Consider the following 26,360-nt stretch of genomic DNA (forward strand, 5'->3'; position numbering starts at 1 on the left):
ACATAACACAACATAATGACCATAATGGCACAAATTAGAGTCCCAGAGGAAAGATTAGGGATTTGTTCAAGCTTATTTAAAGCTTCAAGCTTATAAAAAAAAAAAAAAAAAGAATCCAGACAGTGAGACAACAAAATTTTCTTTTTCTTTCTTTCTTTCTTTCTTTCTTTCTTTCTTTCTTTCTTTCTTTTGAACATGTAAATACAATTAAAATACAAAAAAAAAAAATGATTTACATGTACAAAAAGGAGTAGGAAGAAGTAAAACTTAAATACCCCTAAATCTCCTACTCTACTTCCTACTAGGATTGACTCCCATGCAGGGAACACGCTGGGGGGGAAAAGGCATATACCATTAAACATTTTTAAACAGCTTTGCATAAAGTGTCTCAAATGAATAAATGTGCAAAACAGAAATGGGGAACAGGAAGTAAAACATACTACAAAACAAAAGTCCAAACAATAAACCACATAGACATTTAATTTCAACCATTTTGATTAAGTCTGTTACCCATATTATTGTAAGACAAAGTAATGAAAGTTTTTTTTTTTTTTTTTTTTTTTCCTTCTTCAAGTTTATCAAATACTGCAAACTGAAATTTGGTCCCAAACTAGCTAATCTCTACTGAGTGACCAAATTAATTATGATTAATTAATTAAATTTCAATTTCTGTTATCCAGTTGTTTTAATTTAAATTAGACGTTTATTGCTAGAAAACTGCAAAATCAAGGCAAAACCTATGTAAGATTAACAGAAAATAAAACAGATCAGATTAAATTCTGTTTGACCATCTAAAGTCAAGTTGACATTTAACATTAAATTAAGGTTAAGAACCTCCTTCGTGCTGATAGTTTGTGTAATACAATTTCAACATGAAGGAGACATTCTTATTTGTAAATAGTTATTATAGTTTTCAGTGTAGCTGCTTGGAGTGATTATGAGCATGTTTAGCCGTGCTAATGTCTGTGTGTTATTTGAAGAAAAAAACACAACTGTTGAAAAGTAAAATAAGTAGTCGTTTAAGTGTTTCAGTTCATGCTCTGTACCTTATTCGTAAAAAAGTAACCTGGAGTAACAGGACAATACCGTGGTTTTATCAAAATATCTCTACCACATATCTCCCACTGAAGCTCCAGAAAAGAGGGTTTTCCCCCAGATATGGCAACCTCGACAGAAAGACACGCGATTTCACTGGATTTCCTGTTTCCAGAATTCCGCACGGGCTGACTGGCTGTCGGCGAATGAAATAAACAAAGATCTACAAATCAGACTCCAACATCTCCTCCCCTCGTCTGCAAACATGGACAGTGGTGCGTATGTGTAAATATTGTCTCTCGCTGCTCGTAGGCGCAGGTGAGGGCTCAGAGCTTCACAAATGTTGATGTGAATGGAGTAGCATTGTGTAGCTAACTAGACCAAGCTGTTTACTACTACTACAGCTGAAAGGGACCAAGCAAAGGTGTGAGGTCGACTTTTTATAACTCTTGATCACTTATGCTAGAGTTAAATGAAACGAGTGATGCTTTGAATGGGAGCAAATAAGTGTTTACGTGTAATTATTTGAAATGGAGAGGTATGTTGTGTGAAAGATGAGCTGAACACCGGTAAAGTCCAGAAACAATGATTGCAGTCCAAGTGAAGCCAGAGAGCTGGCTGTCAATCATTTCAGGCAGAATCTGACAGTGTCTTTGTGTCTTCAACTTTTGTGTGTCCCACAGACAAAAAGAAAGTCATACTTGTTGGTGTTTCTCAATATTCTTGATTATGCAGTGGATCAGTGAAAGTTTAAATGTATAGTTTCACTCTGCCACTGTCCATCCTGGTCTGTAAATTGAGAGCTCTTGTTTTGTGTTTGTTGCTCAGGTCTGAGTCTGGAGAAAGCATCAGCTTTTGTCAAGCGATTCCACTCAGAGACACGATATCTACTTGCCCAGAACGTCTCGACTTGCATTGATCCTTTAGAGGTGTGTCTGCACCGGCAGACGGTCCAAGACACAGTACACGTCTTCCAGCACAGCATTCCCACAGAGGGCAAACCTGTCACCAACCAGAAAAACTCAGGTACCTCCACTGAAGAAGTGCATCACCAAAGTTTGTGAAAAGGGTCAAAATGCCTTAAAAAAAAGTACAGTTTAAAGTACTGACCTCACTGTCTGTGCTTGTCTTTTTTTTCCATCAGGGAGATGTTGGATCTTTTCATGCCTCAATGTCATGCGTCTTCCATTCATGAAGAAGTTTAACATTGAAGAATTTGAATTCAGTCAGTCTTATCTATTTTTCTGGGACAAGGTAAGCCAGCATTACCACTCCTCCAGGTTTGCTTTTGCAAAAACGATAGACTCTTAATTGTTTCATCTGAGAATCAACAGTATTTAAGTGTATCAAGCTCTGAGGTTGTAATTCTGCTGTATTGTTTTTTGCTGTCTATCGTTTAGTCTTATTGTGTTAATGGTAAAAGTGCAGTAAATCCTCTTTTTGTGTGAGATGCATTGTGTTCCCTGGCTGTTTGTGGCTCACTGTGTCCACTATTTTCCCCTTCACCTTGTTGCAACACATCCCCTGATCATGTGTATTTCTGTTTTTGGCTCAGGTGGAGAGATGCTATTACTTTCTGAATGCCTGTGTGGAGACAGCTCAGCGGAAGGAGTCAGTAGATGGCAGATTGGTTCAGTTCCTGCTATCAAATCCTACCAATGACGGCGGACAGTGGGATATGCTTGTTAACCTTATTGGTCAGTTAAGCTCTGTTGCATTGAATTAAACTCACATTTGCTCAGGGGAAGTATTTATTTTGCGATTAAAAATTTAATTTGCATCTGTACACTTCAGAATAAAAAATTAATTATATGAATTAAAATTAAACATTCAAGTTGCATTTAAACTTCTAGTATGTTTTTCAGAAAAATATGGCGTTGTTCCTAAGAAGTGCTTCCCCGAGTCTCACAGCTCTGAGGCATCCCGTAGAATGAATGATATCCTCAATCACAAGGTCAGTTCGGAGTTATGCTCAAAAAGCAACAATCAGTCTGCAGCCCCATGTATCCCTTCAAGCTTTCATGTTGACATTTACCGAACGAGGATTTAGTGGCTGCGTATGAGCTGGTGGCTACATCACAGAAACGCTCTTTGAGTCATCGGATGAGCAGAGGATGATGTCACTAAGGTCACTTCCCTTGTCTTTTAGATAAATAAGGGAGATGGCAGTTTCTGCCCACATGGCATTTAATGAAGAGCTAAAACAAATATGAGATTTTGTGCCAGATTATATCATCTTATTTCAGTTATATTTAAATTCAGTTATTTGCCAAGGTAAAATTAAAAAAAAAAATTCATTTAATACTTCTATTTTAGTTTTTTCTCCTTAATTTCAACTACCCAAAACATTTTTTTTTAGTTATCAATAGCCTTTTTATTATTTTTGTTAACTAATTTTTAAGGTCAGAGTCATCTTCTAAAATTAGATACAGTGGTTTATAAGATGTGTTATATCTAAGGAATTTTATAATTAGACACATTATTGAGCATTATCTATTTTTATTTATTTAATTAGTATTGTGACTTGTAATCTGCATTTGTTTTTTTGTGTCGCAGTTGAGGGAATATTGTCTAAGGCTGAGGAACATGGTGGACAGGGAAGCCACTAAAACTGAGCTGTCTGACACTGTAGACACCATGACTGAGGAGGTGAGTTTGTTTTTTGGAGCTTAACTGCCCTCTGTTTTATGACAATGGGATAGTTCAGCCAAAAAACACACAAAAAAAACACAATTATAATAATATTTTACTCACCCTAATGTCATGACAAACCTGCATACACATATGCAGGTCAATTGCATAATTAAAGATATTGGCAACATATTGATTTGATTTTCAATAATAATTATTTTGCATTAAAAATTGGATTCTTTTTTATTATTCTACATAAAATATAACACCATATGAGTTTGGAATGACATGAGGATGACTTTAAAAAATAATCAACATTTTTGGATAAAGGGGTGCGTTTCCCAAAAGCATCATTAGCTAACTATGCTCGAAAGTGCAATTAAACGGAATTATGCTAAAATAGTTGCTTTTGGGAAACGCACCCCAGAATGGTAACAGAATGGTGCTATTCTCATTGGCCTGTTGAAGGCACTGTTTGACTGATTATCAAACCAACACTAGAGGTTGCCAGACAATATTGCAAGGTTATCTTTCACAGGCTTGGCTGCGAACCCTTGCATATTTTACGTAAGCAGAGAGAACTGTAAAATTGAGGATGAGGACTCGGCTCACTTTTTATAATTATGGGATTTGCAACTGTTTGTTCCTTATCAGCAGTTGCCAGCTCTGAAAACCTCCCTGACATATCAGCTTTCAGAAACATAAAAGCATTTTAGACACATTTGCACAATCAACAAACAGAAAGGCAGCATGATCAGTTTCATTATTCAGTCCATAAAAAAAGTCATTTAAAAAAAAAAAAAAATCAGCATAGTGTAAGATTTTTCATTTAATGTGTATATAGTGAAAAATACAAAGTAAAAGTAAAAAAAATACACATTCAATTGGGTGCAATCATCTATTTAAGGAATTTGAAATATTTAAAATTAAATAACAAATGTTATTATACTTTTATTTTATATTATAATGTAAATAATAAACAATCTATAAATATTAAATAGTCTCAGGAGCCTTTTGTATGTCATACTGTAAGTGATGTAATGACGCAAGTACTGACATCTTTTAAAAATCATAAGTGATTGATCTGACAAAACATAGACATCAATTATTAAACTCCATTTAAACTGAGCAATAACATTTTCTGCCAGCTATGAACCAAATTGAACACGTTCAAAGTGTGTCCAGGTTTAGTGAATACCTTCTATGTGTAATGTATCTTTTATATTTTTGCATGCATTTTTATGCGTGAGCATAGGAGAGAGAAAGAGTGAGCTAGACAGAGAGAAAGAGCGAGCGCCTGAGGGCCTTGATGACAGAATGTTCCACAAACATGATTGTTATCGCCCGGTGCCTGTCGTTGAGTGGTAAAGGCAATCTCACTGGCATTATTACTATACCTCCACCATCTGCAGAGGGACATGAGCTTGGAGATAGAGTTAATATCTCACCTGTTTGGGCTTTTTCTTGTTTTTGACATTGTTTTTTGTCCACCTGGTGGTGGTTTGTTTTCTGTAGCGCTTGGGTAGTTGGTAGTTGTTGGGAAGTGGGTTTGTTTATTTAATAGGGACATTGTTAGATGTCGCTTTTATCCAATATCAAAATGATGGTGTGTTATGGTGGATGAGATCAAATGCTGGAAAGTGATATTATTTGCGTAACTGAGACTTGAGAAACAAGTCAAGTCAGAACTTGTATGAGGGTCAAAATCAGTTTGTATCTTTCCTTTTTTTAATCTTTTGTTTCCATTCATAATCACACTAGTAGATCAAGGGTGACCTTGTTTAACTGGAGTTACTGATGTGTTGGGACTGCCAATATTATGAAGCTGCAGACTGGGAGCCTGAGCCTGCTGCATCTACAGTCCCGCACCCAGAGTCATCTTAGCCACCTCGTAAAATACGTACGAATTGGTCGATTTGCCTAAACCCCTGTGTTGGTTAGGTTTAGGGACGGGGTTGGGTAGGTCATTCGTACAAATTCATGTGAATTGTGCAGCTCGTAAAATACGTACGATTTGGCAAAAATCGTATGAATTTGTACGAATTAGCCACCTCCTAAAATATGTATGAATTGTCGTGAGATTGGGTTGCAAGGGGTCTGAAAATGCGGAACTCTGTGTGCGGGACTGTAGATGCAGCAGGCTCTGAGTCTGCAGCTTCATACTACTCGGCACTGCTGGACTGGACAATGTCACACTTTACAATCTCAGGACTGTATCTGACAGACCTTTGTGCTGCAGAACATGCCTTAAAGTGGCTCAAACAAACCACGTCTTCATGTGGAGCAATCACTTTACAAAACCTTCAGAATTTATCCATTTAAAAAAAAAAATGAGTTTCTTTATAGAACACTTCCCAGCCATGCGTATAATTTCTGTTTATCTTACCTTTAGTTGTATAGCTTAGTGCAATCATAGATTTCCAGCCTGAAAACTTAATATGCTTCCTTTAAAAAAAAAAATTATATATATATATATAATTATTATTATTTTTTTTTTAAAGGAAGCATTTTAAGTTTTCAACATGGTCCTTCATTTCAACATGATCCTTCAGAAATCATTTTTAATATGCTAATTTGGTGATTGATAAACATTTCTTATTATCAATACTGAAGACAGTTGTGCTGCTAAATATTTTTGTAAATACCGAGATGCATCTTTTTTTAAGGATTTTTTTTTTAATCTAAGTTCAGTATTTATCACAAATATTATTTTTAAGATTATAAATGTCTTTTCTTTCACATTTGATGAATTGAATGCATCCTTTCTGAATAAAGTACTTTTCAGAGATCAAAAAAACTCAAACATCAAAAGGAGTATGTTCATATAACGGTTTTATTCACAGATTCAACTGTTTATATATGTTTATATAACACAATCATGTTGATTGTGTTATATAAACATTCTGTTCATCTGTCATATTTTAGTGTTTGTTTGCACATGCTAGAAGACAGTGTGTATGTATGGTAAAGGAATCTGCAGTTTTGTTGTTTTTCTTTGGTTGAGGTCTGTTTCGTCACTGTGTTGTGGTTGTGGATAATTTTCTGCAAAAACGTACTTAAATTCCCTTGTTGTACTTTGTTTGCCTGAAGGGCCAAATGTGTTTCGTATTTACACGAAAAGTTCAAGTTAATTGATCAAATGTTTTTGTCATCTCTTCACAGCCTTTTAATGGGTCATCCAGACATGCGCTAAATTATATTTGTTCGCTTGCGTTGTGTAATTTTTGCCATGTAAAGAAAACAAAAAGGCCAATTATCGACACGCCACCCTTTGCTGAACTTCATTCTGTTTACTTCCTTGCAAAACTGTGCTTGAGAAGCAGATGCAAATAAAAATGATAAGATCAGCGCTGTGGTCTCAGTACCAGAGTCTGGCATCCGTATAGAAAAGTGATGTTTACGATGAAGATCTTGTGACCTTCCCACAGGCAGCTGAAATCATGCAATGTTGCATCTTCATAAATCCAGCCATTTGCATGGCTGATTGCTTGCACATGGATTACTTTGACGTGAGCCAGCCAGCTAGAGTATGGCTTTCCTTGTCAACAAACCCCTATTTGCCATATTCATACCTGGAGCACCTTGTGCCCACACACTGGAGCAGGTGCTTGTGATCCGAGATAAACCAGTATCCAGTGGCATTGGATAAGTCTGACCATGAGTGACCTGAACCTTTCTCATGCCAGTTCCACTCCATAAACACTTTCAGCACTTTTTTGTTTTTGTTTTAATATTGTTTTTATTTTTATTATATATATATATATATATATATATATATATATATATATTGCAACGCACCTGTATTTGACGTACCGTAAACTCTAGTGTGAAAGTGCACGACTCGCCGTCGCTTTGTCTCACACACAAGGAGAGAGAGTTGATGCGCTACATTTAAACAATATTCTTTGTTGTATTTTCCTGTAAAAGTAAGGGCGTTCCTGTGGAATCCTTAAGCGTTTAAGAACATCTCGGTTACGTATGTAACCATGGTTCCCTGAATAGGGAACGAGATGCTGCGGTGACGTCACCACTATGGGAACACCCCTCGGTGTGAGGACCAACCTGCCGCAGCACAGATATCATCCAAGGAAGATCCACTGAGAAAAGCTCGAGAAGAAGCCACTGCTCTCGTGGAATGAGCTTTAACTCCTAAGGGCGAAGCGAGCCCACGCGCCTCATAGGCTAAAGATATTGCCTCCACCAGCCAATGTGACATGCGCTGTTTTGTAACCGTATGGCCTTTATTCTTATGTCCAAACAGACAAACAGCTGGTCAGACTCACGCCATGGGGCAGTACGATCCACATAAGTCTTTAAAGCTCTCACAGGGCAAACACTTAGATCTCCAGACCCCGCCTCAGCAGGGGATAAAGCCTCCAGGACCACCTGCTGAAAGCGAAAGGGATTAGACGCGACCTTAGGGACATAATTAGGCCTCGGTTGCAACAACACCTTCACAGTGCAAATTCCATGCATGAAGGTGAAACAGAGAGAGCCTGTAAATCCCCAACTCTCTTGAGGGAGGATAAAGCCATAAGAAGAATCGTCTTCAGAGTCAGGATTTTATCCGGTACAGTTTCCAAGGGCTCAAACAGATGCCCTGATAAACCGTACAACACAATGGATAAATCCCATGAAGGAACTCGCACGGGGCGGAAAGGCCTCAGCCATCGCGCACCCTGTATGAAACGAGAAACCAGTGGATGATGGCCCACCGAGGCACCATCTATATACTCGTGGTAAGCTGAAATGGCTGCCACGTAAACCTTTAGAGTGGCTGGTGTCACTCCATCCGAAAAACGGTCCTGAAGGAACTCCAGTACTGAAGCCACTGGGCAGTAAACTGGATCCACATTATGAGTTTCACACCAGGTCGTAAACAGTCTCCACTTGAAAGCATATAAAGGTCTCGTAGAAGCTGCTCGAGAATTCAGAATTGTCTCGGTAGTATCAACAGAAAGACCGGGACATACTAACTCACTCCGCTCAGAGGCCACGCCCACAGTTTCCACAGATCTGGCCTCGGGTGCTAAATCAGTCCCTGTGCTTGCGATAATAAATCCTGTCTGAGGTCTGCAAACCACGGCTGTGTGTGCCACCGCGGAGCCACCAGCAGCAGCTGTTACAATTTGTCCAGTCGTACTCTGCATAATACCGCTGGGATCAAACGAATAGGGGGAAAAGCATAAAGGCTGGTCCTGAGCCAGCTGTGAGCTAACGCATCCAAGCCCAGGGGCGATGGAGGGCATAGGGAGAACCATAGCAGGCAATGCATAGTCATGTTCAACGCGAATAAATCCACTCTCACTTCTCCGAAAATCTGCCATAAGAGATTCACCGTTTGGGGGTGCAATCTCCATTCCCCTTGCTCCAGAGCCTGTCTGGATAGCAAATCCGCTCCGAAGTTCAATCGTCCGGGGACATGAACAGCTCGGATCGACAGAAATTTGTTCTGAGACCAAAGAAGAACATGTCTCGCCAGCCTGCACAGGGGGCGAGAGCGCAATCCTCCTTGATGATTCAGGTATGACACAACCGCCGTGTTGTCTGACCTGAGCAGCACATGACGACCGATCAGCAGGTTCGAGAAATACTGGAGAGCCAGAAAAACCGCCAGTAATTCCAACCTGTTTATGTGCCAACTGCGTTGTGCCGCTGTCCACACTCGTGGGCTGGGCGCCCTTGACAAACAGCTCCCCAGCCGGTCAAAGACGCATCCGTCGTGACAGTCTCTCGGGAAGCACAAATCCCCAGCCGAACTCCGGTCAGGAGAAACTCTGTTGACATCCATAGTTTTAACGACATCACACACCTCCGTGTCACCGAAATCGTCCGATGCGGAAGACAACGGGGTGAAATATTTCGTCTTTTCGTCCACCACTGAAAAGGGCGTATGTGAAGTAATCCCAGCGAATTACGGGAAATGCCGCTGCCATTAGACCTAAAAGTCTGAGGCACAATCTCACTGTCACTGTACGACCCGCTTTGAAGCGCCGCACGCATGACACAATTGACTGAGCGCGCGGGAGAGAAAGCTATGCTGTCATCGCGCGAGAGTCCAAGTCTATTCCCAGAAAGGTTATCCGTTGAGAGGGGATTAAAACACTTTTCTGGAAATTTGTGCGTAAGCCCAGGCTGCTTAAATGATTCAGCACAAGATCCCGAAGAGTGTGCTTGAGTCTGCGATTGCGCTAACACCAGCCAATCGTCCAGGTAGTTTAAAACACGAATGCCCTGGAGCCGCAACGGGACCAGAGCTGCGTCCATGCATTTTGAGAAAGTGCGGGGAGCCAGAGCTAAGCCAAAGGGAAGAACGCGGTACTGATACGCTTTGCCCTCTAAAGCGAATCTGAGGAACTTCCTGTGTCTCTTGATGATCTGAATATGAAAGTATGCATCCTTCAGATCGATCGTGACAAACCAGTCGTTTGGTTGAATTTGAGACAAAATAGACTTTACCGTCAACATCTTGAATTTGCTCAGCCTGAGTGCAAGATTCAGATGGCGTAAATCCAGAATGGGCCGCAACCCGCCGTCTTTTTTTGGTTCCACAAAATAACGGCTGTAAAACCCTGACTCCATCTGAGAGGGGTGTACTTCTTCTATAGCCCCTTTGCTCAGCAGAGTTGACATCTCCTGTCGCAGCACCGCTATTTCCATCGGTTTCACCACCGTGGAAAGAATTCCGCGGAAAGGAGGCGGGCCTCTTCGAAACTGAATGGTGTATGCATGACAAATTGTGCGTAACACCCATTAAGAAATGCCGGGCAAGCGTTCCCACGCGGCCCGAAACAATATTAGCGGTCTCAAAATTTCCGTTTCCTGCAACGGTGTCATACACGTTAAAACGTCCGGGCCCGAAAAGCTCTTGGCGTTCGTGCACAGGGAAAGTGTATGCGTAAAAGCCGTTGCGTCTCGTTGTGTGTAATCCTGAAACGTGTCCACGGCAGGAATTAGGCCAACAGATTGAACATTGGGCTCTGCCGCTAGCGAAAAAGCGGCGGCTGTGCGAGCCGTCATAAACGGGTCGTCTGTGCAAGACCCTTGAATCGCCCCTCGAATTCTGAAAGCTGGATTGAGTGTCTGAGGGAACGTTCGGCGTTACAGCTCGATCCAATGCTGCTCAAAGCACTGTTTGCTGCGAGACAGTCAATGTTAGAGCGTGGGGACTGCAGTGAGAGGGTTGGATGTGCATTAGCAGTCCAACAGCACTCTCTAGTGGAGGGCACAGTCCCTGACGAACAGGAAGGAAGCGCATGCGTCAAAGTCGCTGCGTTTCGTTGTGTATAATCCTGAAGCGTATCCACGGCAGGATTTAATCCACAAGATAAACATCGGGCCACGCCGCTAGCGAGAACGCGGCGGCTGTGTGAGCCGTATAAACTGGCCGTCTTTGTCAGCCTCTTGTGCCGTCCCTCAAACTCTGAAGGCTGGATTATGCAGAGTGTCTGAGGGGGCGCTCAAATGATAGCTCAATCCAATGATGCTCGAGGTGCCTTTGCTGCGAGACAGTCAATGTAGAGCGTGGGGGTTGAGGACGAGAGGCTTTCTCGTTAAGAACTGCCTTTTTTTTTAAAGAGAAATAAATTTTCTGCGGCGACCGCAGAAGCGGTGGAGGTTAGACGCGAGACGACTTATAGAAATACACTCCAGAGCGCGGATTTTTTTTTTTTTTTTTTTTTACTGTAGCCGTAGGCTATCACGGAGAGAACATGTAGAGAGGCTTCTAACAAACCTCTCATGAGTGCCTCCTCGTGATAAACCCATATACGGCTCTTACCTTTCGTTGACTCATCGCGTCCGCGAAGAGGAGTTAACACTGCTCATAGAAACCGCTGGAGAACGCGAGATGAATCCTAGGGCACAGATGATTCGCTTCCCTGAAGGAATGAAATCTGAGCGAAATGGCGCGCGGCACCCAGGTATACGATGCGTACACATGCATAGGGCGGTGCCAAGCGCTTTTTGGCCAATAGGATTGGTGGGATGGTATAGGGCTTCAGACATTTGTCACACCGAGGGGTGTTCCCATAGTGGTGACGTCACCGCAGCATCAAAGTGGCCTATGAAAGGGAACTGCCAGGTTTTCCTGTAGTGGGCGGAACTAATGCGCAAACGGCAATCTCATTGGTTGGTTCTCCCTTATTATCGTCACGTTTTTGATTTCAGCAAATCAGTTCAATCGAACTCACAAAACCTGATTAATGTTCATGAATCCAGCAGCTCATCCTTAGTAATCCTTATTGCGTTTTATAGATCTTAGTAGAATTTGTATAATTATCTTATCTTTTTTGTTAGTTTAGTAAGCACCACCAACAGTCCAGTTAAAATGTTCAGTTAAAATTACTAATGTGCATTTAAACATGGTTATCAAGTTTATTTTTAATTACTAAAGTATTATTAAATAATACTTGCTTATTATAATGCTTGGCTGACTGATGTTAAGAGTGTACTTTCAGATATTAAAAAAAACTCTTCCATTTTACAAACTATGTGTGTGTGTGTGTGTGTGTGTGTGTATCAGTCAGGTGAGTAAACAAATAAATGTACTAGCCAATTGCGATTCAATTGCCAATGTGTCTGTCAAGGGTTGCATCCATACACCTTGCTCTTGTTGAGTTGCTGTGACTCACAGATCCTGCATTATCCAAAGTCAAGGCATGACGGAATGGCCAGAGGAGATGAGATTTAGTGCTTTTGGACAAGACATTGTGTTTTTCTTCAGCAAAAGGTTTGCATTGTGCTGTGGCATGCTGATGTTCCTGGCCTGTGAGCCAGCTGCTCATCCCTGGTTGTGCCTCTCGACTCTTCCTGCTGCCCTGTGGCCACCCAGCCCCAGACAGGTGTTTCAATATTGACTCGCTGACTCCGTACTGACGTCAGTGAGCTTCGGCTATTGTTTTGCACAAGCGGCACTTTTCAACAGGCCCCCCCCAAAAAAGAGAAAACCTTCGCCCATGTTGTTTGGAAGGTCCTCCAAGTTTATCTAACTTGCCAAGGAGGAGAGAGGATGTGAGAGCGTGCGACGCAGAGGCTGTTTGTGCGGTTGGAGCATGTGGGTCCAGAGCTGGGTCAACAGGGAGGAAAGAGGGCCGGGCGCCACTGGTATTTACTCTCCCTCTGGGAAGACTGGATAGAGAAAACAAACTTTAATGCTTAATGGTTTTCTTTTTGGAATAGGGCTGGAATAGGGTGAAAGAGAAGATTGGTTACTTGGCTCTTCTGAAATCTCTCATCTAAAGAGTACATTAAATGGTCAAATCTTTCATATATTTCCCCTTAGTTTCATCTGTGGAACAAAAATTATATTTTGCAAATGAAAATGACTGATTTATACTGTGAAACTCTGAATATGATGAAAAGGCACCATTAGAAATAGCAATTATGAGTCTACTGAAGCCGTATGATACCTTTGTGTGATTAAAGACCAAAAGGTTTGGTTTTATGTTCTGTAAAGGCATTATCCATTTTATTTTTTTTGGTCTGTTCATCAAAAAACACACACACATATACATATATATATATAATTTTTTTTTTTTGGCCATTTGTTGCTGTTAATTTTAGGGGAAATTAAGTGGGGGAAAAATAATCAATTAAAATGTTTCTCTATACCATCTCAGAAATTTAAGTCATTATTCTCACATTTTTCTATTAAAATTTCATGAGCTCAAATGTCTTGGGTGTTTTGAATTTAGTATTTTCACTGCACTTTTATAGTGGTTTTTTTTTTTTTTTTGGAGCTTGACTGTATAAATCACCATTCACTTTTGTTGGAATAAAGAAGCTTTAACATTTGCAATATTTCTCCTTTTGTGAAACAACATAAGGGGGAGTAAATACGTTTTTATCAGTCAGTGAAAAAAGCTTGAGGAGCCATAAATATGGTTTTTTATTTTCGTGTTGACTTTTCTGTGAAGTCCAGACAAATGAAATCTCATATAGTGTGAATAAAGTCAACCAGAATTCTCAGTAAAAACCAGTTTGTGTGGTGCATGTCTTTGTTGATCCACCTACTTTTATATGCCAAAAGAAAAAAGACACACATCTTATCTGTCCAGTTTCTTGCCTTCCTGCCTGTGATTTGAGATTGACCAAGAAGTACATATTATCAAGATCAAGTTAATCTTGGCTACAAGAAATCTATGTTCAGATGTATAAAGCTCAGGCCGTGGTCAGGAGAGGGCAGGAAATTCTTGGGTTTGGAGTAACAAAGGCTAAGTTCTGAGAACTAAAAACAGTTGGAGTTCAGAATAAAGTGTACCAGAGTCAAACATTGGACACCTCACACACTGTTTGGGTTCTTAGTGCTCATCTCAGCTACCTCCCGTCAAAACCATCGCTTTCTCGAATGTGGTTTGTTTTGTTTACCCAGGTCTTATTTAAGATATCACATTCATATGTCATTCATCTTCAGAGTTCAAACATAACGCCAGCCTTCAATCAACCATTTTTTAATTTTGAATGCTTAATAAGCGACATAAAACTTGAGTTTCCACTATGTACACTACTGTTCAAAAGTTTGGTGTCAATATGATATTTTTTATTTTATTTCATTTAATGTCTTCAGGTGTTTCGAGTGGCCAGTGTTTGTCTGGGCAGCCCTCCAGACACCATCTGTTGGGAATACCGGGACAAGGACAAGAACTTCCACCGCATGGGCCCTTTAACTCCACTGGAGTTTTACACAAAGCACGTCAAGCCCCTGTATAATCTCCAGGACAAGGTAGGAGCAGCATAGACTATGTCAGCTTCAGCATTATATGCCTTCAGTCTACTGTAGTCCTCACTCACAGGTTGTGTAATTTCTATGCAGATCTGCCTCGTTAACGACCCTCGGCCCCAAAACCCTTATGGAAATCTGTACACTGTGGAGTTTCTGGGAAACATGGTGGGTGGCCGCAGAACACTTTACAACAACCAGTCCATCGAGCTGCTCAAGAAAGCGGCTGCAGATTCCATCAAGAGTGGAGAGGTAAAATCAATTGGGTTCGAAGGGTTGCCATTATAATAAGGCTGGTTTAGGGTCATGTGATCATCTTTGCAAAAGTTTAGGGATACTGAGGTATTTTATCGTGGGAATACTTTTCTTAATACTAGTATGCTTTAAATTGATCAAAAATGACAGAAAATACATTTATATTACAAAATATTTCTATCTCAAATAAATGCTAGTGATTAAAGAATTATAAAAATTTCTGAAGTATCATGTGATACTGAATCCTGGAGCAATGGCTGCAGAAAATGTGCCATTCACAGGAATACATTAGAATTGTAAATATGTTAAAATAGAAAATGAGTTATTTTAAACTAGTAATAATATTTCAAAATATTACTTTTCTACTGTATTTTTGAGCAAATGCAACTTTAAGCGTAAGAAACTTGACTGTTTGATTTCCAGATATTTAATCAGTATGAGACTTAATGACCCTTTTTACACCACTAAATGATACAATTATAAACTATTCACATATTTGTGTCACTTTCTGAGGATTACATGGCAATGTGTATTGATTTGGCATGCAAACAAATTTTTCAGTACATTGCATTCTTTCTTGAATTTGAAAGTCTTGTTGTACATGTTGTGTAAAATGGTGGTTGTTGTAACCGACCCACAGAAAGTGGATTAATTGGTGTCTTTCTTGCATTAGGCGGTGTGGTTCGGCTGTGACGTAGACAAACATTTCCACAGCAAACTGGGCATCAATGACATGAATGTGTAAGTATTGCTTCTTCTGCCAGTTAAAAGGTAAGGCTTTTCTCAATGTGTTTTTGACACTAAGCATTCTCTGTATTTTTGTAGGTTTAACCATGACCTGGTGTTCGGCATCTCAGTGAAAACCTTGTCTAAGGCAGAAAGGTTGATCTATGGAGACTCCATGATGACCCATGCAATGATTCTGACTGCTGTTACTAACAAGGTATTGAGAGAACAGCACACTCTAAAACATTGTCAGATATGCTTGGTTGGATAGTAGAAGTTGAGCTAGTTATTTAAAGAGCACTATATCGCACAGGTCATGACCCTGAATGCTCATTAACTGCTCTTACAGTCAGTGTGACCTCAAGTTTTTACCTCCCTCTGCAGACATCCGGACTGTTTAATTACAAGCAGTTTTTGAGGTTACTGTCTAATTTCCCTCACAACTCATCATATGCATTTCCAGAGTTCATTGTTGTCTTCTCTGGTACCCAGTGGGCAATACCAATGCTCTTTAAAGCAAAGGGCTTCTTCGCCCTGTTTTTTTAATCAGTAAAACATAGCTTAGGTTTAAAAAGCAGCTAGACATCACATGGAAAATACAGAAAAATAATACTTAAAATACCAAATTAATATTTCTGTTCAGCAAGGATTCATTAAATTAATCAAAAGTTCAAGGTTCAAGTTTATTGTAAGCCCAAGGGGCAATTTTTGATGCAGCATAAAATCTGTAAACAACACACAACCCTCATACTAAAAACAATCCATAAACAATACAAACAACACTCTCACAGGTTCAAGAGTCTAACAGCAGTAGGAATAAAAGAAAATCCATACCGGCTACTCTTAAGTTTAGGCATACTATAACGTAACCCAGAAGGAAACATTTTAAACTCATGAAACAGTGGAGGAGTATGATCTACAAGAATAGTTTTGGCTTTCTGTAAGACAAACCGCTCAAAATTATCTGATAACCCAGTCTGCTTAAAACCAATTATCTTACTTCCTTGGTTAACAATGCCATTCAATGAGTTCCCATGCTTCACGTTTAGATTACCATACCAACAACACATAGAGAAACAAAGTACAGATTCAATATAAGATCTGTAATACATGCTCATGAGAGTCCTGCTAATATTAAAAGTAGAAAGCCTCCGAAGACTGTGCAACTGTTGCTGGCCTTTTTTGCATAGTGCTTCGGCATGAAAATCAAAACGCAGTTTGTTTTCAATAATAAGCCCAAGATACTTATAAGGACTAGCCCATTCCACCGTTTGACCTTTAACTATAGTTGGCTAGGCTGATGATGAATGACTAGATCTAAAGTCAATAGCCATATCTCTTGTCTTCTTTATATTCACACGCAAAAAGGAACTATCACACCATTATACTATCACACCATGTTATAAAATCTTCACTACTGGACCATGACAGTTCTCGTCCTTCCTCAGGAGACTGACAATAATGGTGTCATTCGCAAATTTTAAAATGAACCTGTCTGTGTGTTTACTTACACAGTCATTAGTGTACAAAATGTAAAGCAAGGGTGGGAGAACACATCCCTGTGGAGAACCTGTAGATGTTATAAGGGCATCTGAAAATGTGCTATTTACTCTCACCCTCTGCCTTCTGTCACTTAGAAAATCTAATAACCACTATCTTATTATCTAATTTAAACTCTGAAATTAATTTCTTAATTAAAACATGGTGCTGAATAGTATTAAAAGCTGATGAAAAATCTACAAAAAGAAGTCTAACATGGGTTTTTGGTCCCTACAGATGTATCATAATCATATTTAACAGGGTGAATGAAGCATCCTGAACTCCTCTTCTGGCTTGATAAGCAAACTGCCATGGATCTAAAAGACTGAGTTTTCAATACAAGTTCATCCTTGACCAATTTCTCAAAGCATTGCATCACCAGTGATGTCAAGGCGACAGGTCTAAAATAATTTAGAGTCTTAGGATAACTTGTCTTCCCTACAGGCACAATTAAAGCTTCTTTCCAAAGCTTAGGTATTTTTGCAGATGGATTGACTTTTGGAATATGTTACAAAATACAGGACCCAACTGATCTGCACATGTCTTTAATAAACGTCCCCCTATCTTATCTGGTCCAGAGACTTTCCCCACCTTGCTCTTTTTAAAACCTTGTATAACATCATCCTGATTAAAAAATGTACACTCCATATTACACATTGTCTCATTCCTAAGAACATTCCTTACACTACTAAAATCCTCCATCAAATCTAGTATAAAAATTATTCAAATCTTGAGCCAACTTTATATCAGACTGATAACCAACGAATTGCATAGGAGTATTACTTTTACTCTTAGACCCTTTTATAGTGTGCATACTCTCCCAGGCAGAGCCGAGTCTATTCTGTCTAATATCATCCTCTACTTTCTTTGACCTTATTTTTGGCCTTCCTAATTTCATACTTTATTTGTTATTGCAAATCATGATTCCTTTCCAAATCACCTGCATGAAATGCCTTATTCCTTTCAATCATAAGTAACTTTATATAGTTAGTAATCCATGGCTTTGTGTTAGCAAATGTTCGAACAGTTTTTTGAGGAATTAACATATCCTCATAAAAATGTATATAACTGCTTACAACATCTGTTAATTCATCAATATCAGAACAAGAGTTTTCAAAAACCTCCCAGTTTGTGGAATCAAAACATCCTTGTAAAGCTAAGGTTGAGTCTGCAGTCCAGTTCCTAATAAGTTTGTTTTCCACTTTATACTTTTTTAAAACCGTTGTATAGACAAGAATTAAAAACACAGTATTATGAACAGACATACCCAATGGTGGATGAAAGTTCCTTAAAGTATGTTTCACCGAGCAGTGATTAAAGGTACAATTTGTAAGATATTTGCAGTAAAATATCCAAAAACCACTAGGCTAGTGTTATATATTTTGTCCAGCTGATTACTAACATTATCTCTAATGTTTTCAACTTGTAAATCATGAGAAAATTCCCATTCTAAACAGTGACACGGGGCAGTTCAGTCGCCTCTCAATGTCGTTAGTTACCCTTTGTTACCGACTTTACTGACGTAGAAACCACATGACAACAGTGTCGTGGACAAATGCGGAAGTAGTGTCTAGCATCCAGCAAACCACTAGCTTGCTTCAAGCAGTTCCTTATTTACTTCTTCTTGCATGTTTTATGGTGGATTGTGTTATTTATTTATGGAACATAATTACTGTTTACCGTCTGCCGCTGGTTTATCGTCTGCCGCCGATCTCACTTATGTTTTACTCGACAGGTGAGTTGTTTTGATTCATATCTTTACAGAAAACGTATGCTATTATAACGATCAATAAAATTAGTATTATGGGGCATACACGCCAAACGCAGGGCATCGCGTCTGATCCATAGTCTGATCGTGTCTTTGCATCCGTTAAATCCATGATTTATCTTTCCGCCTGATTGATGGCTGTCAGCGGTTGGGTAGAAGACAAATCCCATCATTCCACGCTCCTTCTTAGTGTCATCAAACCACGCCAGTGGCGGATCTAGAAAATTTTGCATGGGGGGGCAAAGGGGTGGCAAGAGGTCTTGGCAGGGTGGCAGGGGTACATGGAATCCCTATATATGAATTGCTTTAAAAAAAAAAACACACAAAAACACTTTTAAACTACAGTAGTTATTGTTTAATCATGCCCTTACACACTACAACGTTTTTTAATTCACAACACACACACCAGTTATGTTTAGACTACTTAATTCTATTGTATTTGTTATTTCCCCAGTTGTAACCTGGTTTCATTGCTGTGATATCTGAGAGGAATTGGATTTAATAGGACTGCTTAGGCTTAGCTAATCAAATAATAGCATGGGCGGATCTACAGGGGGGCAAGGGGGGGCAGGTGCCCCCCCACTCTAGAGCCTTGCCCCCCCAGCTGCCCCCCTAACTTTAATGATCCAAAAACTGTACTTACAAAAACAACCCACCACTATGTCCAATACATTTACCAAAAGTGAACAATTTAATTTTTAATTTTAAATGTATTATTCGCCCTTCCCCCCTGCCCCTCAAATACTTAGTTACGTCCCTGATTCAAACGTGCAGAGCGGCGTTCGCTCAGTCTGTCTCATACACACAGCGAGTCTGCTTCGGTGCGGTGGCCCTGCAACCAGAGACAGAGCTGCCCCGGACAGACCCTCTGAAGGTGAAGTGAGTTTCCCCAGGTGTAGTTTAAACACACGTTTAACTTTAAATAAAAATACTCAATTTTAGTTTGGGCTGTTACGTTACAACACACAATACAGTGCCAGTTAGGAGATCTATTATTCAGTGGCGGATCTAGAAAATTTTGCATGGGGGGGCAAAGGGGTGGCAAGAGGTCTTGGCAGGGTGGCAGGGGTACATGGAATCCCTATATATGAATTGCTTTAAAAAAAAAAACCCACAAAAACACTTTTAAACTACAGTAGTTATTGTTTAATCATGCCCTTACACACTACAACGTTTTTTAATTCACAACACACACACCAGTTATGTTTAGACTACTTAATTCTATAGTATTTGTTATTTCCCCAGTTGTAACCTGGTTTCATTGCTGTGATATCTGAGAGGAATTGGATTTAATAGGACTGCTTAGGCTTAGCTAATCAAATAATAGATCTCCTAACTGGCACTGTATTGTGTGTTGTAACGTAACAGCCCAAACTAAAATTGAGTATTTTTATTTAAAGTAATTAATTAATTAAAGCGATTTAAGGGAATAAAGAAAAAGAAAGGCTTGTTGTATTAGTGAAATAATTGTAACTATTTGCAACTAATATTTTATTTTTAATTTACATAAATGAATCAAGGAAATTATAGCATATTTTCAATTCAAAAAGGCAAAATTTAATAAATAAATAAAAAAGTTGAACTTTTCTATTGTAAAACAGTCAAATATTAAATTATCTACTTACATTTTACCAGGCATTTGTTAACTTATTTAATAATTTTGACATTGATGAGCTAGACTGCTGAACTTTTAGTCTTCCTAACAACAAACAGAGCGTTGCGTAATGTAGTGCATCATCAATAATAATATCAAGTGAATCTCTTATCTGCATCTTAAGTTTATTGCCAATAATAATGACAGGTTTGCGAACGTGAACTCGGTGAGCTCGCGCAAAACACATCTTCAGCACAGCGACTCATTTAAACGCCTCTGATTGGCCGATGTGATCAACAGACATGTCTGTGATTGGCTACAATGCTCAACGTTGCAAAAGCACGTCAAAAGTACCTTTAATGCAAAGGGAAAAATATAAATAAAAATTTAATATGCACTGTTCATGATTAGTTAATCGCGGCCGCTGTAATCTTATTCACATTTGTTTTTCTGATGAATTGTTTTGCTCTGTGAGAAAGACAATTTAACAAAATATTCGGGGCTTAAGCCCCATTAGCCCAGCCCTAGCGCTGCCCCTCAATATTTTATATTTTTTATTAAGCTGTTCTTGTCTTTACTAAAATCAAAATCAGGCTAATCAAAGAGAAGAGTGCTCTTACAAATCACGAGGGAGCGATTTGACCGCTGATTTTGCCTAACGTAATAGACTCGCTATTTTTGCTGATGCTGAATCGTCTTTAGCATACAATACATTCATTACAAATGTAACTAAGTTAAACGTGTGTTTAAACTACACCTGGGGAAACTCACTTCACCTTCAGAGGATCTGTCCGGGGCAGCTCTGTCTCTGGTTGCAGGGCCACCGCACCGAAGCAGACTCGCTGTGTGTATGAGACAGACTGAGCGAACGCCGCTCTGCACGTTTGAATCAGAGACGTAAGTATTTGAGGGGCAGGGGGGAAGGGCGAATAATACATTTAAAATTAAAAATTAAATTGTTCACTTTTGGTAAATGTATTGGACATAGTGGTGGGTTGTTTTTGTAAGTACAGTTTTTGGATCATTAAAGTTAGGGGGGCAGCTGGGGGGGGCAAGACTCTAGAGTGGGGGGGCACCTGCCCCCCCTTGCCCCCCTGTAGATCCGCCCATGAACCACGCGATTGTTATTATTTTGTTAGTGCGCCCTCCAGTGGCAGGTCCTACGACCTGTACCTTTAAAGTCTCCCATTATGAAATTAGGAGCATCGGGTGAGACATTTTGCAACTTAGATACAATGCTTTCAACAGACTGTTTCACATTAGCCTCATTCGCTTTAGGATGAATATACATGACCGTAAATTTTTTTTTGAGGGAATTCTCGTGGTAAATAAAATGCTCGTAATGACACAGAAAGCAGTTCAATGTCTTGTGTGCAGAGCGTTTCTCTTACTACTTGAACTGCACCACCTTTTATTTATATATAAGCAAAGACCACCTCCTTGACTTTTACCTGTAATCAATAAATCACGATCAGTTCGCAGAGGAGTCCCAAAGCCGTTGATGGTTAAAGCAGAGTCACTATCCTGAGGTTTCAGCCAAGTCTCTGTAAAGGCCAAAATGTACGCCTCTCTATAAGCATGGTGAACATGAACAGTGGCTTTCAGTTCATCAATTTTGTTCCTTAAAGACTGGGCATTTGCCATTATGATAGTCGGCAAGGGAGTCCTTCCAAGGTGCTGCTTCCTCAATCTTAACCGCACGCCGCCCTTCTTTCCTCTCTTCCGTAATTTCCGTGTTTTAAATCCATCTTTGTTCATGGTAACATCTTCCATAAAGCCACCATCGTTCACAAGATGTTGTGATCTTATTAGATCCACTGGGTATCGAACAAAATAAGGCTGATACCACTAAAGTAGAAATTCACGGCTATACTGGAGCCTCGCGGTAGATCTCACAAGTGTTATATGAAGACATGAGACAAGCAGTAAAATCCACTTTAGGGTTATTACCAGCAACTCCATCTTCCCTTGCCGCAAAATGATAGCTAATCAATTTACGTGTATAATTGCAACTTCAACTGCCAATCAAACATTAAAACACAAAGCTAAAAAACATAAACATCAAACACATTCACACGTGCTTACAAACTCTGCTGAGAGTCGCCGCAATGGCAGCGCCACCAAAGTGACAGTTAATACATTTACAACATAATACAAATGTTCTAAATGATATAAACTTCTATTTCAAATATACACCTTTCTTTTAAACTTTATATTCATTAAAGAATTCAGAAAACATTGTTTCCACAAACATATTAAGCAGCACTTATAAAAAGAAATGTTTCTTTAGCAGAAAATCGGCATACAGACTGAAAATTAAGCTTTGCCATCACAGGAATAAATCACATTTTAAATGTATTTAAATATATTAAAATAGAAAAGTTATTTTAAATTATTTTAAATTTTACTGTATTTTTGATCAAATAAATGCAGCTTGGCGAGCAAAGGAGGCTCCTTTCAAAAACATAAAATCTTACCAACCCTAACCATTTGAACAGTATATCAAGCTTTGTGAACTTAAAACCTTTCAGTTATGAGTCCACATCTCTATCCCCTACCTACACTGTTGTCTTGTGTATGGGACAGACTTTCACTCTGTGTTTCATCACTTCTGTCTTTTGACCACAGAATGGAAAGGAGGGACAGTATGAGAAGTGGCGAGTGGAGAACTCGTGGGGAGACGACCGTGGGAATAAAGGTGAGGGGTTACCATCTGTTTTCTGCTTATATATGCTTCCTAATTTACAGGTATTTGACTTTTACATTGAATAATCCAATTTGTAGTAGGATTACCTCTTGAGGCTCCTAAGTCCAATCTTCAATGACTTAATTAAACTTTTTTATGAGAGCACCAGGAGTCGGATATTTGATTTAGCATAGGGTCTCTGTTGGGCCTCTCTGGATTTAGAGGTTTAGAGCGTGCTTTGTGTGTTATTCAGGCCGGACACATCTGTAGACCCGCTCACAGCTGGACCTCATGTCCATACCCAATGTCTTATTTAAAACAGACGCTACATTTAGGGGCTGTTTAATTAGCTTTGGTTGCCTGAAGAAAGAAACTGCTGTTTTCTTTCTGCTTAGACCTGAATTCCTCAGAAGATTATTGAGGTATTTTGGCCTGCTCGTTTTTCATAGAAAATGATTCTTTGCAGATTGCTTCATCTGTGCATTTAGGAAGTTCAAAGTTTGCCTTAAAGGTGAATCGTGTCATTTTTTTTCCATGTTAAAATACTTTCTTTTGTTGGTTTAATGAGAAGCGAAGGTATTCATAGGTCAGTTTCCTCAAAATGTGTAAATGCTGTGGTTCTGTGGTGTTTCTAAGGCAAGCATTGCTATTTCTGTTGCACACATACTAACGTCAGTAAATTTTGCATAAAGCACTGCTTTAATTTAATTTTGAGAGAGATGTGCAGATGCAGCAAGCAGGTAACTGACACACAACTGTCATCTCTCTCTCGATCAATCGATAATTAATTGAAATACATGCTTTAATTTTTCCAAATAAATGTGGTCTTACTGCACTATTTCATCTCTTTGTCTCTTTGTCATTCTGTCAAATATGGCATTGCAAAGAGCAATACGTTTAACTTGTCTATAACTTGGCAAATGACCATGGAATTAGTGGGATAATCAAAGTCTAGCCATGCCGTCGGGTGGTTCTGCCTCCAGGTCGTGCATTAAAATCCTTTATTGCACAGCTAGCCGTTGATTATCCCTTACATATTTGACAAAGTAAGCAACTGCCCTAGAAATGCCCTAGCAACCACTAAAAACACCTTAGCAATGACCAGAACACTCCACCAATGCCAACTCCAACATCACACTAATAGTGCAGTAGTTAGATGCTTCACCTTTAACACACTTATTTTAGTAGAAACATCTGCCAGTGTTGTACAAATATCAGCCTTACTGCGCACAGTGAATTAATAAAGGATGGATCACATCTTATCACAGCTATTTATAAATTCAAAACATCACAGCTGCAGACAAATCAGGACTTTTTGTGGTTTTCCAGCAACATTGTTTGACAGCTAGACGAGGAGAGGTATTAGAAAAATGTGTTGTTGAGGTCAAAGGGGTTAAGGGCTCTCAAATTGTTCATAACAGTGGTTTCCCCTGAAGATTAGACAGTAATGTGATATACTCAGGGGGGCCGGATAAACGTTCTGGAGGAATACAGGCTTCAGGCTTGTAAGATTGATTATTTCTGCCTCTTTCTGCATATTGTGGCCCAAACAAGAGGTTGAAAAGGGGTAATTGTGTAACCGATTTTGACAGAATATTTATAATGCGGTCAACGGCTCACTGGAGGCCCTGAAGCTGGTAATTTATGGCTGATGAATAGAGTTGTGCCCCCCTGGAATGGACAAATTTTTATTTTTTTTTTATTATTTTTTTACAAACAAAGACTGCCAGCTGCCCAAATAAACTTGATGTTTTATAGCAAAAATCTGTTTGTTTTTCAGATTCAGAACTGTTTGTCTCTGAGGCTTCTCCCAGTCTCATTAAAAGTCTGTTCTCATCTAAGAATTATGCCCCATTTGTACACACTTAGACTATTTAGAAAAATCACACTTTGATAACCCAAGCATTGTGCTGACGTGCTAATGCACAGAAATCCAACCTGGAAATCCTACTGCTCCATTTGTTCTCAGGATGTTCTGCTCTGTTTCACTTGGCACTTCTCTTCTGTTCGATGGCCCGGTTTGATTCGTCTTAGTCAACCGGTCATGGCCCAGGAGTAAACATTGTGTGAAACAAACCTTATCATCATCTACTTCCTGTTTTTAACAGGGCAAAACATTCCTGATGTCAAGTTTTTGTACTTTCTTTAAGTGATTAAGAGAGGAACAGGCTTTATCGCGAGCCACTGTTTGACATGATTGGATCGTGACACACCCTGAATGAAAAATATTGTTCATGTGTGTTTTTGCTTTTTTAAAATCAGACTTTTTCAGTTTTGAGAAGTTAGACAGGTGATCTAGAAAAGGTGTGTCTTGTTCCCTCCATGCGAACAATGGAGAAAGTGTGGTGCTAATAGGATTTCATTTGACATCAGATTTGGCAGCGTTAAACACCATTTGCTGTTAAAGTTTTACTCACAATCCTATTAGGATTTCAGCGTGTGATGAAAAACCCTGTCTCACGAGGCAGGCACTAAATCAGACATCTCTCAGACTTGGATGGTATATAGCGTCATATATTGCTTGATTACACATTTAATTAGCGAATTGTGCTCTGTTCAAACCAAGTGAGCTAAGCTGAAGTTTCTCATAAGAGCTTCTGCTGCAGCAGATTAAATGGTGTTCTACTCCTCTTTCCTGCTATCTTTCTTTTGCTCATCTCTCATTTTACCCGTTTATCTCTGTCTGTTGTCTGTGCCTCATGTCTGCCTCTTCCCGCAGGATATCTGATCATGACAGACGAGTGGTTTTCTGAGTATGTGTACGAGGTGGTGGTGGATAAGAATTTCCTCTCTCCTGAAGTATTGGACGTCATGCAGCAGGACCCCATCATCCTCCCGGCCTGGGACCCCATGGGAGCTCTGGCATAACCATGGGAGCTGAAGGAACTGGTCTCAGCCCAGTCTCATTGACTCTGCCTCCAACTGTTTTTACCCTAGTACAATCTCTCACAAAAACCCTACTCTAGATATTAAAAAAATAATAATAAAAGGTTTTTATTTTCTTTTAAAAATCCACTTTTTGTATTCTGCAAGGATGCATAACATTTATAAAGTTAAACTTGCATTGCAAAAAAGTTTCTGGAAGAAATGTATTATAGTTTTTACAGAAAGCAGCACAACTGTTCTCAACATTGATAATAAGAAATGTTTCTTGAGTGCCAAGTCTGCATATGAGAATGATTTCTGAAGGATCATGTGACACTGAAGGATGGAGTAATGATGCTGAAAATTCAGCTTAGCCTTCACAGGAATAAATGATATTTTTCAAATATATTGAAATAGAAAAAAGTGATTTTGCATTGGAATAATCTCTCAACATTAATGTTTTTAATGTAATTTTGATCAAATAATTGCAGCCTTGGTGAGCATATGATACTTCTTTTAAAAGCTTTTTCTTTATTTTTAT

General features: G+C 39.3%; 1 protein-coding gene across 3 annotated transcripts; it reads left to right on the forward strand.

The window, feature by feature from the left end:
- Window positions 1-1,162: 1,162 nt before the first annotated feature.
- LOC132123591 (bleomycin hydrolase-like) lies at window positions 1,163-25,955 on the forward strand. Of its 3 annotated transcripts, none has more exons than XM_059534328.1 (12): window positions 1,163-1,310; window positions 1,864-2,061; window positions 2,180-2,289; window positions 2,591-2,732; window positions 2,901-2,989; window positions 3,592-3,684; window positions 14,234-14,389; window positions 14,480-14,638; window positions 15,315-15,382; window positions 15,467-15,584; window positions 22,897-22,966; window positions 25,674-25,955. In XM_059534328.1, exons 1-12 carry the CDS (start codon window positions 1,301-1,303, stop codon window positions 25,820-25,822), a joined length of 1,362 nt encoding a protein of 453 aa, XP_059390311.1. In that variant the 5' UTR covers window positions 1,163-1,300; the 3' UTR covers window positions 25,823-25,955. The 3 variants fall into 3 exon arrangements, with proteins under 3 accessions (XP_059390311.1, XP_059390310.1, XP_059390312.1); XM_059534327.1 differs by having other exon boundaries at window positions 1,210-1,353; XM_059534329.1 differs by lacking the exon at window positions 1,163-1,310 and adding an exon at window positions 1,326-1,459.
- The last annotated feature ends 405 nt before the right edge of the window (window positions 25,956-26,360 follow it).

This window comes from Carassius carassius, chromosome 41 (genome assembly GCF_963082965.1).
Source record: "Carassius carassius chromosome 41, fCarCar2.1, whole genome shotgun sequence".
Classification (NCBI taxonomy): Eukaryota; Metazoa; Chordata; class Actinopteri; order Cypriniformes; family Cyprinidae; genus Carassius; species Carassius carassius.

Bases quoted from the DNA above. Each gene is read 5' to 3' on its own strand.
- LOC132123591 (XM_059534327.1), top strand. From the start codon at position 1,317: ATGTGTAAATATTGTCTCTCGCTGCTCGTAGGCGCAG. The intron at 1,354-1,863 runs GTGAGGGCTCAG...TTTGTTGCTCAG, and splicing joins CTCGCTGCTCGTAGGCGCAG to GTCTGAGTCTGGAGAAAGCA. The intron at 14,639-15,314 runs GTAAAATCAATT...TTCTTGCATTAG, and splicing joins ATTCCATCAAGAGTGGAGAG to GCGGTGTGGTTCGGCTGTGA.